General features: G+C 31.7%; 1 protein-coding gene across 1 annotated transcript in view; it reads right to left on the bottom strand.

Annotated features, from left to right (window-relative positions):
• The window catches only part of LOC111714472 (uncharacterized), a 29436-nt gene extending 17512 nt beyond the window's left edge, over positions 1–11924 (bottom strand). Inside the window, exons 1-3 of the mRNA XM_023489582.1 lie at positions 11431–11924; positions 7510–7558; positions 6170–6263 (exon numbers count right to left, since the gene is read on the bottom strand). Coding sequence (XP_023345350.1) covers positions 6170–6263; positions 7510–7558; positions 11431–11467 — 180 coding nt within the window. The 5' untranslated portion in view covers positions 11468–11924. The remainder of the gene's footprint in view (positions 1–6169; positions 6264–7509; positions 7559–11430) is intronic.
• Between the last annotated feature and the right edge of the window lie 521 nt (positions 11925–12445).

The raw sequence follows: 12445 nt of genomic DNA, 5'->3' as shown, positions 1-12445 counted from the left end.
TGGCTATTATATTCCAAAATAAATGGATGAATTTTTTCCTTTTCCTGAGTTGACTTGACAGAGTACACCTACACACCCACTTTTAATGAGTAACACACAATAAGATTATAATTTGGTTTGGGAAGGGAATCAACTCTTGCTTGAGCTATATTATTGGTAACTAGATTTTAGAAAATTATGAGAAACAATTTCTTTTATATGAGGCTGGGGGTGTGTGCAAATTCGTCATTGCACCCCCCTTTCAGAAGAAAGGGGGGTGCACCTGCACCCTTGCACCCCCCCTTGTTACGGGCCTGACAACCACATTACAATACTTGATACCGGTTTTTTAATATCTAAATATTTATTATAGTAAAGCTTATCGTTTGCATACATACTAATTTATAGTTAGGTTTCGTTACATCCATCATTACAATAGCTTACTACTTTAACATACATTATTACAATTAATTGTATATATCTGTAGTGATGCGGAATAATTCTATTTGAGTGCTAAAACTTGTTTGCACTCCGCGGCCAAAAATACGTTTAATTCTTCAATTTTTTATGTTGTTCGTTTCTCTGCTCCCTTTCCCTTTGCGCAGAGACGAGTCCTCTTGGAACTGGATACAGATTTTTTCTGGGACATTAGTATAGACTGGGGAGTTTCCTGGGACTTCACCAGGGAAGTTGGAGTATCTTGGGACCTCACGGCGAAAATGGGAGTCTCCTGGGTTCTCACAATGGAAGTGGTAGTACTCTCTTGGGACCTTACAACGTAAGTGGGAGTCTCTTGGATCACGTGAGCCATCTGGGACATCACTACGGAACTGGGAGTCAACTGGGACATCACCACGGAACTGGGAGTCATCTGGGACATCACCACGGAACTGGGAGTCATCCGGGACACAACCACGTTCGTAAGAGTCTGCATTGACCTCACCATAGGTGCTTCCTTGGAAGAAGGGATGGTTTCATTTTCTTTTAATTTTTCTGCTCTTTCTCACCCTTTTCCTCCTTTTTCTCCTCCTGTTCGGCATCCTGGAAATATACTGGGGGAGGGTACTGAGGGTTTGGGAGAAGGAAAAACATTCTTTTCCTCCTCTAGACCATAATCTCAGCTCCACAGATTCACCGACCTTCACGAATTCCTGGTATAGAGCCAGGACCCGCTGTATTGAACCCATATTTATGTGTTAAGCTGAAGCAGGTTGACCAGGTAGAGTGGTTGTTCCCAACATTTCAGCTGATTTGGGGCCAACACAGGTTTGCGGCCAAACTAGGCAGGGAGGAGAGAACTGGTTGCTAACAGGTTAAATGCCGGGTCAATACAGGTTTGATACATTAAAATATAGGATACAGGTTGGATATAATACATGATACAGGTTGGATACATTACAATACTTGATACAGGTTGGATACATTTCAATACAGGATACAGGTTGGATACATTAAAATGTATACTATAATCTCGAAATTACGAACAAGGCAAAATGCAAAATTACAAGAGAGATTTTTACAATTTTTTACAATTTCTAATAATATTTACAAATCAATTTTCAATCATAAAAATTACTTAAGAAGATCAATTATTTGAACTACTAAGATTTAGCAGGATAAATTTGCTAATCTCATTCTTGTGAGTAAAACTAGAGGAGCTACGAGGTCGCAAAATAATCTAGAGCTTCTCATTCTGTGTGGTTTACAATCTACATGCAGTGACAGAAATTCAATGAATTAACGCATGAATTACAAACTGATGAAAAATAAAACCATATTTGAAAGAATTGCAACTTTTGTTAAGGAAGCTTTTTTTGTGTAATGTCAAGAATAATTTTTAGTATGTAAATAGGATTGAATATTTATCTGAAGACTGGAGAATATTTTTCCACAACAATAGTTTTATAGCTCATGAAGAATCCTTGTACATTTCTTTCTATCTTTTTCTTTTATTCTGTTTTTTAAAATATGCTTATAAATTATTTATTACATTCTATATTTGTATTTGCTCACTAGAATCTACCTAGGAGGCCGGGACTGATTCATTTGATGTACCGTCCCTGTTTGCCTTATATATTGTGTATGTCACGTGTACTGTACTGCTTGCTCTAGCTGGTTACAAATCGGTTCGGTACTTGAATTGAAACGGAGTTTACAGTGGCTAGGTGTGTGGGGGTTTATCTATCTTTCTGTTAGGTATATTTTCTAAATCTATTCCTAGGTATCTTATTTTTATAAGTAGGTATATTTCTACTATTCTATATATCTTTATATCACTAAGGTCTGATTGTCTACGTTTCACGGTGGACTAACCCAGTGGGGTCGGTCAAATGAACTAGGATTAGGCCGGGTACTGTAAAAAGTCTGAACGCGCCATTGGAGTTGTCATAGTTATAGCCCTCGCACGGGACTATGCCAAGAAAATTGACCCCTGTCGTATGTTAGTCTGGTTAGGGCAACGTACTGTACCATAGGATCGGGTCAGTACATACACGCTGTTATCTGGCAGACCGGTACAAACTGGGCAGGTCCTGTTCGAATTCAAATTTACTACGGGGATAGAGTGGTTTAATATACTTTATCAGACTAAGCGTTTAAAGGGTAATGGTTGTTAATCGGACATGGCACTCTCTCAATGGGAGGTCACCTGAAACAACGTTAACAGACCCTTTAACAAATATAGGTTTGATTGTGAGCATGATTACAGATTAAATGCTGGTAAAGGAAGCTGCAATTAATTAATTGTTAATGGTATCTGTCATGGTGGCCTTCAGGGACGTATACAAGAATTTGCAGGGGGGGGGGGGGTAGATACCACTTTCCCCACAAATATCACTTAGATTTTATGTCGAATTACTTCCCTATTTGCACTGGAAAGTGATCATAGAGCTGGTAGCAGGAAAATTTACCTATATCCAACTAAATAAGTATTTTTTGTCTCATTTTTACGAAAAAAAAATCTCCAAATTGAATGCACGCTTGTAAAATCTAATTAAAATGTTTTCCGTAGAAGTGTATTTGAGAAGGATTTATTATTCCCTTGAATGTTTTTTAAAACTCACCAAATATGTATTTCTTTTTTTAAACATTTTTTATATTATTCTTACAAATATTTAGATTTTCGGGGTTTTTAAAGATAAAGGTAATACAATACAGCATTTTAAATCGCAGGGTTACCAAGCTCAAAATTACTTTTACAATCACGTAAACAAAATTGCATTCAAATTGCAGTAGCAAACATGTATTTTATATATAGACAGGTGACATTTCATGTCTCATAAAATGGACATTTCAGAAAATAATTTTAAAGAAAAGAAACCTAAAAGCTCAAACTACGTAGACATTTACTGGTATATCATGAAAAATAAGAAGATATTATAAATATAATACATTCATCATTATTCAAAAATCATATGAAAATTATCTCTATGTAAAAATACTTTGTCTATAAAAATACTTCTCAGAAATGTCTTATCTATAAAAAAACCTATTTATAAAATGTCCTGTCTGTAAAATTTCCTATCTATAAAATGTCTTTTCTTTAAATTGTCCTATCTATAAAATATCCTGTCTGTATAAATGTCCTATCTATAAAATGTCCTGTCTGTAAAATTTCCTATCTATAAAATGTCTTTTCTTTAAATTGTCCTGTCTATAAAATGTCTTTTCTTCAAAATGACCTGTCTATAAAATATCCTGTCTTTAAAATGTCCTATCTTTAAAATGTCTTCTCTTTAAATTGTCCTATCTATAAAATATCCTTCTATAAAATGTCCTGTGTTTAAAATGTCCTATCTATTTTCTTTTTATGACTATGAAATTTCTTCTATGAAATACCCTTATGAGGAAAATGAGGAATATGAAAAGTCTTAATGTATAGCTGTCATGTACACTGCAATAATATTTCTGGAATATATTCTATCAATAAATTAATTAATTATTGAGGATATTAATATTACTTGCTTCCTCGTTAAGGGAATAATTAATTTTCTCCACAGTACACATTTATAGACAGCTGGGTTAAGGCTTTCTACAACGTATTTAATCATTCCCCCCCCTCCCCTCCACACATTTCCTGAAAGTGTTTCATTTAAAAAGCATAATAAGTGATTTACCAAAATTAATGTTTGAAATGGGAAAAATGAAAATTAAAAAACTATAAGAGACAATAAGACAATCAATGTTTGAAATGGGAAAAATAAAAATTGAAAACTATAATAAGACAACAAGACAATTAATGTTTGAAGTGGGAAAAATAAAAATTGAAAACTATAATAGACAATAAGACAATTAATGTCTGAAGTGGGAAAAATAAAAAATTAAAAAACTATAATAGACAATAAGACAATTAATGTTTGAAGTGGGAAAAATGAAAATTAAAAACTATAGACAATAAGACAATTAATGTTTAAAGTGGGAAAAATGAAAATTAAAAAACTATAGATAATAAGACAGTTAATGTTTGAAGTGGGAAAAATGAAAATTAAAAGCTATAGGCAATAAGACAATTAATGTTTGAAATGGGAGAAATGAAAATTAAAAACTATTATAGACAATAGGACAATTAATGTTTGAATTGGGAAAAATGAAAATGAAAATACTATAGACAATAAGACAATTAATGTTTGAAGTGGGAAAAATGAAAATTAAAAACTATAGACAATAAGACAATTAATGTTTGAAGTGGAAAAAATGAAAATTAAACACTATAGACAATAAGACAATTAATGTTTGAAGTGGGAAAAATGAAAATTAAAAAACTATAGACAAGATGACAATTAATGTTTGAAATGGGAAAAATGAAAATTAAAAACTTTAGACAATGAGACAATTAATGTTTGAATTGGGAAAAATTAAAATTAAAAAAACTATAGACATTAAGACAATTAATGTTTGAAGTGGGAAAAATGAAAATTAAAAAAAACTATAATAGACAATAAGACAATTAATGTTTGAAGTGGGAAAAATAAAAATTAAAAAACTATAATAGACAATAAGACAATTAATGTTTGAAGTGGGAAAAATAAAAATTAAAAAACTATAATAGACAATAAGACAATTAATGTTTAAAGTGGGAAAAATAAAAATTAAAAAACTATAATAGACAATAAGACAATTAATGTTTGAAGTGGGAAAAATAAAAATTAAAAACTATAATAGACAATAAGACAATTAATGTCTGAAGTGGGAAAAATAAAAATTAAAAAAACTATAATAGACAATAAGACAATTAATGTTTGAAGTGGGAAAAATAAAAATTAAGAAACTAAAATAGACAATAAGACAATTATTGTTTGAAGTGGGAAAAATAAAAATTAAAAAACTATAATAGACAATAAGACAATTAATGTTTAAAATGGGAAAATAAAAATTAAAAACTATAGACAATAAGACAATTAATGTTTGAAGTGGGAAAAATAAAAATTGAAAAACTATAATAGACAATAAGACAATTAATGTTTAAAATGGGAAAATAAAAATTAAAAACTATAGACAATAAGACAATTAATGTTTAAAATTGGAAATAAAAATTAAAAAACGAAAGACCAAAGCAAAAGTTATATTCATATTCACAATATGCCCCATACTGTTAGAAAATATGGAACTGTCGAAAGTATTTCGAAGTCAATGAAAGAAGAGGGAACTTTTGTATTGGATACTCATATACCGATTTCTTGATCTCGATATCCACTATGAACACATTAAGTTTGAGATCATTGCTTAATCTCTTAATTTCAGTTACTCCTCCCATGATCAAAGCTCCCTTAAACTGCTGACTGGGTACGATTAACATGCGGGATATCGATTATGTAGATTAAATTAATCTTCAGATTAATAAGATCGAGATCATACATTGAACTTGATATAAAAAAATATAAGAGTTCCCAGTACAGAACGTGATTTTACAAAGAAATTGAGTGTTTACAAACAACTCAAATTTTCGCATCCCTATGTCTTTGCAACCTGTTGGGGAAAACCTTTAATATTTCAAAATTAAACTATTTGATCAAAAATTATTCATACTATGAAATTCGGATGATTGGGTTGAAAAGATGTAAGGCTTAGAACTCTGAGTTTGTAGCAAAGTCTCAATTCCTTTTACAAATTTAACATTATGTTAAGTTCTAACAAAATTAGAATATCATGAGCTCTTTGTTTCTGATTTGTATAAGGTTACAAGTTAGTTTACCGATTTATCTCCAAGGTTGAGTACAGTACAGACTAGCATCACGGTCTCCCCTTGTACAACAGTCAGGTTTCCAGAGGATAAACTTTCTTCAATCCTAACCACACATCATATATGTCAAGCTAGTACTCATTTGAAGTATGAGACTGACTTTAAATCAGAGCTATAAATTGTACTGCACGCATATAGACTATAGACTGCAGAACGGGACAGTACATTTTCTTTTTTGGGAATATTGCAACTTTTACAGAGGAGCACTGGGCATTCAGGTCCATTCAACGTCTAATCAACATTGTCATGCAAGCTACATGAAGTCCCTTTAAGATGGAAACTTTATTTGATGAAAAATTAACTTTTAGATATCGTTGATGAGATTGAGATGTGATATGGGACTGGAGGACTGGAGACCCCTACTGTTGAATACTCCTCTACTAGTAACCAAGAATTCTCATGATTAAAAATAAACACAGAACCTTCCCCAACTCCTTCCAACATTTATATTCCTTACACTCTGTATGTTCATAGTATTGTGTACAATATATACTGACAGCTCATAAACCCCTGTTTACTTTATTGCAAGAAAGCAAAGGAGAAAGAAATACTGAATATCTTGAAGGTTTCCAGACGGGTCAAACTGAAATATTATAAACTTTTTGACCGACTACATTAACACATTAAAACTATTTAAAAATTGTAAAAAAAATATAAAATATTTTCCTTTTTCAGTTATGAAGGGAGGAAAAAAATGGTTCCGATTCTCTCACTTCGAATTTGTTTTAATTTATAATTAGCCTAGCTTTTGATTGTTTGGATTTGTAAAAAGCATATCAGATATTATAATAAAAACCTCTATTTTTAAATCAAGAAATTTTATTGACTGCTCGAAGCACCCCAAATGCATGATTAACGAAGCACTTCCATTAAATACGGCGCAGAATTAAAATTGTTGACAAAGCAGACATATTTTCGTATATCTCATAATCTCTTTAGCGTTTAAGTTTTTTGTAAAACGTATTTAATGACAAATATGAAATGAACCGTTCGTGATAAAACATTTTGCCGAAAACGTTTGCTATAAAATGTATGATATTTAACGTAATGTATTGAACGTTTTTTATAAAACGCATAGTTTTGACATTTATGTGTAAAACATATTGTTTAAAACGTATCATTTACAATAAATATTATAAAACCTATATCATTAAACGTATTGATATAGCGTATGTTATGAAACGTATTTACATTTAAAACAAATATTATAAAATAATATTATAAAACGTAAAACGTATTGTATAAAACGTATTGTATAAAACGTTTGTTCTAAATTATGACTATATGAATTCCTGGTTTCTGAAGAGACTCCTGCACTGCTATCACTTAGAGCCAGCATATCTAAATAATAAAATTACTCACCAGGTTTTACATTAAAGCATTTGAAAAAAGTCCTAATTTTTTTGACCAAAAAGTCCTGATGACTTTTTAAGCAAAGATTTTCTTTCCTGTTACAGTAATATTTCATCAAAGACTTTCTTAGATAGACTCATTTTAAAAGAGAGAATTCTTAGAGCGATGTAAAACGTCAATGTCCCAATTTTATCCTAGCTTAGTAGATATCTTTGTAAAGCTGTATAGTGTATTGTGTATCCGGATAGATAATGATTCCACTTAGTTAAAGTTGTTTTAGTAAATAGAAAACCGGAAGTATAAAGGAAGGTTCTAAATGTTTTAGTAAATAGAATACCAGAAGTTTAAAGGAAGGTTCTATATGTTTATATAAATAGAATACCGGAAGTATAAAGGAAGGATTTATATGTTTTAGTAAATAGAATACCGGAAGTATAAAAGTAGGTTCTAAATGTTTTAGTAAATAGAATACCAGAAGTTTAAAGGAAGGTTCTAAATGTTTATATAAATAGAATACCGGAAGTATAAAGGAAGGTTCTATATGTTTTAGTAAATAGAATACCGGAAGTATAAAGGAAGGTTCTAAATGTTTTAGTAAATAGTATACCAGAAGTAGAAAGGAAGGTCATAGATGTTTTAGTAAATATAAAACCGGAAGTATAAAGAAGGTTTTAAAATGTTTTAGTAAAAAGAATACCTGAAGTATAAAGGAAAGTTTTAGATGTAATACTAGTAATAGAAAAGAGGATTCTAGATGTTTTAGTAAATAGAATACCGGAAGTATAAAGGAAGGCTCTAGATGTTTCAGTAAATAGAATACCGAAAAGCGTATCATTAAGGTTTTGGATGTTTTAGTAAATAGAATACCGGAAGTACAAAGGAAGGTTCTAAATGTTTTAGTAAATAGAATTCCGGAAGTATAAAAGAAGGTTTTGAATGTTTTAGAAAATAGAAAACCGGAAGTATAAAGGACGGTTATAGATTTAAAAAAAAATAGAATAGATAAACGTATTTTCTAGAATCTAAATGATATAGATATATGTATTATCTAGAATCTAGATGATAGATATATGTATTATCTAGAATCTAAATTATAGATATATGTAGTATCTGGAATCTAGATGATAGATATATATATATTATCTAGAATCTAGATGATATATATATGCATTATCTAGAATCTAGATGATATATTTATGTATTATCTAGAATCTAAATGATATATATATGCATTATCTAGAATCTAGATGATATATATATGTATTATCTAGAATCTAAATGATAGATATATGTATTATCTAGAATCTAAATGATAGATATATGCATTATCGAAGTTTAGTTTTCCTATTCCGTATGTAAACTATCCCTGGCCAGTATTTGTTTTTACAAAACTTTACAGGGAAAAGTTTTATTTATACTTCGATATTTCCAATACATCTTAGACAGATTTAGATCTGTATATCTGTATAAGCAGCTTAGATCGTTGAAAAAACATATACAGTAGGGTTTTATATCCTTGATGTTCATTTTCCTTAAAGGGACTTGTGCCACGTAATATAAAGTAAACCTCGCTGTAAATACTTTATTCACAACGATTCCCTTTAGACCGTTGTCAAAGCAAAAGATGAAAACATATGTGTTTGATCATTTGTTCTTTTACCTTAAACAGGTTGGGGGAGGGTGTTTGGCGCCCCCCTGTATTTTTTTTTGTCCTAGCACTCTCATTTTTGACACTATCACCGTGAAATTTTATGACTTAAAATGAATAGTAATTTAAAGGATTTTTTGTTTTAAAAAGGTCCAGTGTGTGAAAAAAATCTAAGATAGCTCATAACTTTTTTGTGACTAAAGCTACAGATCTAAAAACTATATTTTTGAAAAGCCCTTGTAAAATTCAAATAGAAACATGTGTCACACTTTGATGTTTGTTTAAAACAAAAAAAAATATTTTAACACTTTTTTGACCCTTTTTCAGGTATTTTTTTCTACCCTCCCTAGCACCCAAACTAGTAAAGTTATCGGTCTAATTTATTTTCTTTGAGCTGGCCATGAAAAATTGGGCTATGAACATGCATTTCAACCCTATACCTAATCTCTAAGTCCTTTTTTTGGAGTGGCCGTGGGACGCCTCACCCCCTCCCCACCCCCCCCCAGGATATACATAGATTCAGACCCCCGGCCTGTATAGGGTTAAAGGATTTGTAAACGTAATTTTTAGTGACCCTTCATTTTGATTTACAACAGTACTCTTAAAGCTCTGTTTTAAATATGAATTTATATCCATGTTATTTTTTTTCTGATCATGTAAAATTGCATCAAAGACAGGGAAGAAAACTGAAAAAAATGTCTCTTTAAATTCTGGTAAAGCGACGATATCTCTTATATCGTTACTCGTATTAAAGGGACTGTAAAAGAAAAATGAAAGGGGGTATAGGATGAAACCTGAGAATCTGAGGTCTGAAATTAAACGACGACATCCCACAGGAGCGCACTACAGGCTAAAGCGTTATACAGCGTACTTCAGCTTACTACAGCATACTACAGCGTACTACAGCGTACTTCAGCTTACTACAGCGTACTTCAGCTTACTACAGCGTACTACAGCGTACTACAGCGTATTATAGCATACTACAGCGTACTATAGCGTTATGCAGCGCACTTCATCTTACTATAGCGTACTACAGCGTTATACAGCGTACTACAGCATACTACAGAGTTATACAACGTACTTCAGCTTACTGCAGCAAGCTACAGCGTACTACAGCGTTATACAGCGTACTTCAGCTTACTACAGCATACTACAGCGTTATACAGCGTACTTACACATAAGGCAGAGTACAACGTACTGCCTAGTCTATCTCGATTGAAAACCAATTTCCAATGGACATATATAGAATAGATATTAGATATTGATAGTGAGATAGATAGATAAATATTGGCTTGGATAAAAGATTGAATGTAAATGAAAGCTCCTGGGGCCATAGAGTTCCCAGAATATATGTTGGGTTCAAATATCAATATCCTAGATAAATATACCCCATGGCATGCTTTAAATATATAATTACATGTATATTAAGTTGGAAATAGATCATCATTCGGAAAGTTACAATAGACTTAAGTTAGTTTCTTTAATCAAAAGCCTTTAAGCAGTCTAAAAACGTTTATTGGACACGAACAGACAGACATCCACACAAATAAACAGATAGACAGACAAGCAAAGTACATAAATAGTATTTATTCATTCTTTAAGTTTGGAAAACAGAATCGTACTCAGTTTGTTTATAAAACTAATATTGTTAAAACATTCATTCTAATTTTGGGATTATACCAGAGGCTAAACCTTTTAGTTGGGATAGCGCTTAGTCGCATAGATTAAACTTGACTTTTACAATGTGAACTTGGAATTGAAGGGTTTATGTTCAATTCGAATAAGGTAAGATAATAACCGGTGAAGGAGAACAGACTGAACACGTTATGAACATATTAAAGGAGAACAGACTGAACGTTATGAACAGATTAAAGAAGAACAGACTGAACGTTATGAACAAATTAAAGAAGAACCGACTGAACACGTTATGAACAGATTAAAGGAGAACCGACTGAACGTGTTATGAACAGATTAAAGGAGAACCGACTGAACACTTTATGAACAGATTAAAGGAGAACAGACTGAACACGTTATGAACAGATTAAAAGAGAACCGACTGAACACGTTATGAACAGATCAAAAGAGAACCGACTAATCGCGTTATGAACAGATTAAAGGAGAACAGACTGAACGCGTTATGAACAGATTAAAGTCCAAAAGTTTGACCTCAAATAAAAGTAAAACGATTAAATGTAAATATAATTATGTTTACCTGTTGATGTTAACATAAAGAGTAGAAGAAGAATCATTTTTACAGGGTTGGGATGGGCTCAGATATTTATTAGATCAGATCAAAATAGATGCTTCTCGTTGGATCCAGATACTTCTGGTTGGATCCGGATACTTCTGGTTGAATCCGGATACTTCTGGTTGGATCTGGATACTTCTGGTTGGATCCAAATACCTTTGGTTGGATCCAGATACTTCTGGTTGGATCCAGATACTTCTGGTTGGATCCGGATACTTCTGGTTGGATCCAGATACTTCTGGTTAGATCTAGATACTTCTGGTTGATTTGAGATACTTCTGGAGTGGTTGGATCCAAATTCTTCTGGTTGATTTCAGATACTTCTTGTTGGTTAAAGAAACTTCTGATTGGATCCAGATACTTTTGGTTGGATCCAAAAAAGATAATTCTGTTTTTCTTATATCACACTTCGATCTTGTCTCGGGATAATTTTAATTCTGAAAGTAAAAAAATATAATTTCTATAGTTCCCGAATAAATGTGCAGAATGCAGAATGGTTTGAATAAAATTTTACTAAATTAGAATGTTTGTGAATTTTGAATTGATTAAACATTTATTTTACAAAATTCAGACTAATCCATAATTCATTTCCAACCAACCAAATACATTTGGGAGAACAAAATTGCCGGGATTAGTTTTTTAAAAAGTGAAATTTTGTTTGAAATAAGCAAAAAAACGGAACGAAGGAAACAAAACGAAGATGAACAATGTTAACCCTATACAGGCTGATGTCTGGTTTACCAAAACTAGTCGTGGGAGGGGGGTTCCTCTATTTCCTTATTGTAATGGATATCTATAACTTTTGATACACTTTTGGAAATTCCTTGGGCTCTACTAAAATAATTTGCAAGAAATTAGCTAAATTTCCAATATTTATTGAAATATCAAGTTTCAAGCAAAAATATGCTAAAAGAAAAAGTGCGCGAAATATGATAAATTATACATTTTTTAAAAGCTTTTACGACGGCAAATTCAAATA

This window comes from Eurytemora carolleeae, unplaced genomic scaffold, assembly GCF_000591075.1.
Source record: "Eurytemora carolleeae unplaced genomic scaffold, Eaff_2.0 scaffold1584, whole genome shotgun sequence".
NCBI lineage: Eukaryota > Metazoa > Arthropoda > Copepoda > Calanoida > Temoridae > Eurytemora > Eurytemora carolleeae.
This window is presented reverse-complemented; position numbering and strand designations above follow the sequence as displayed.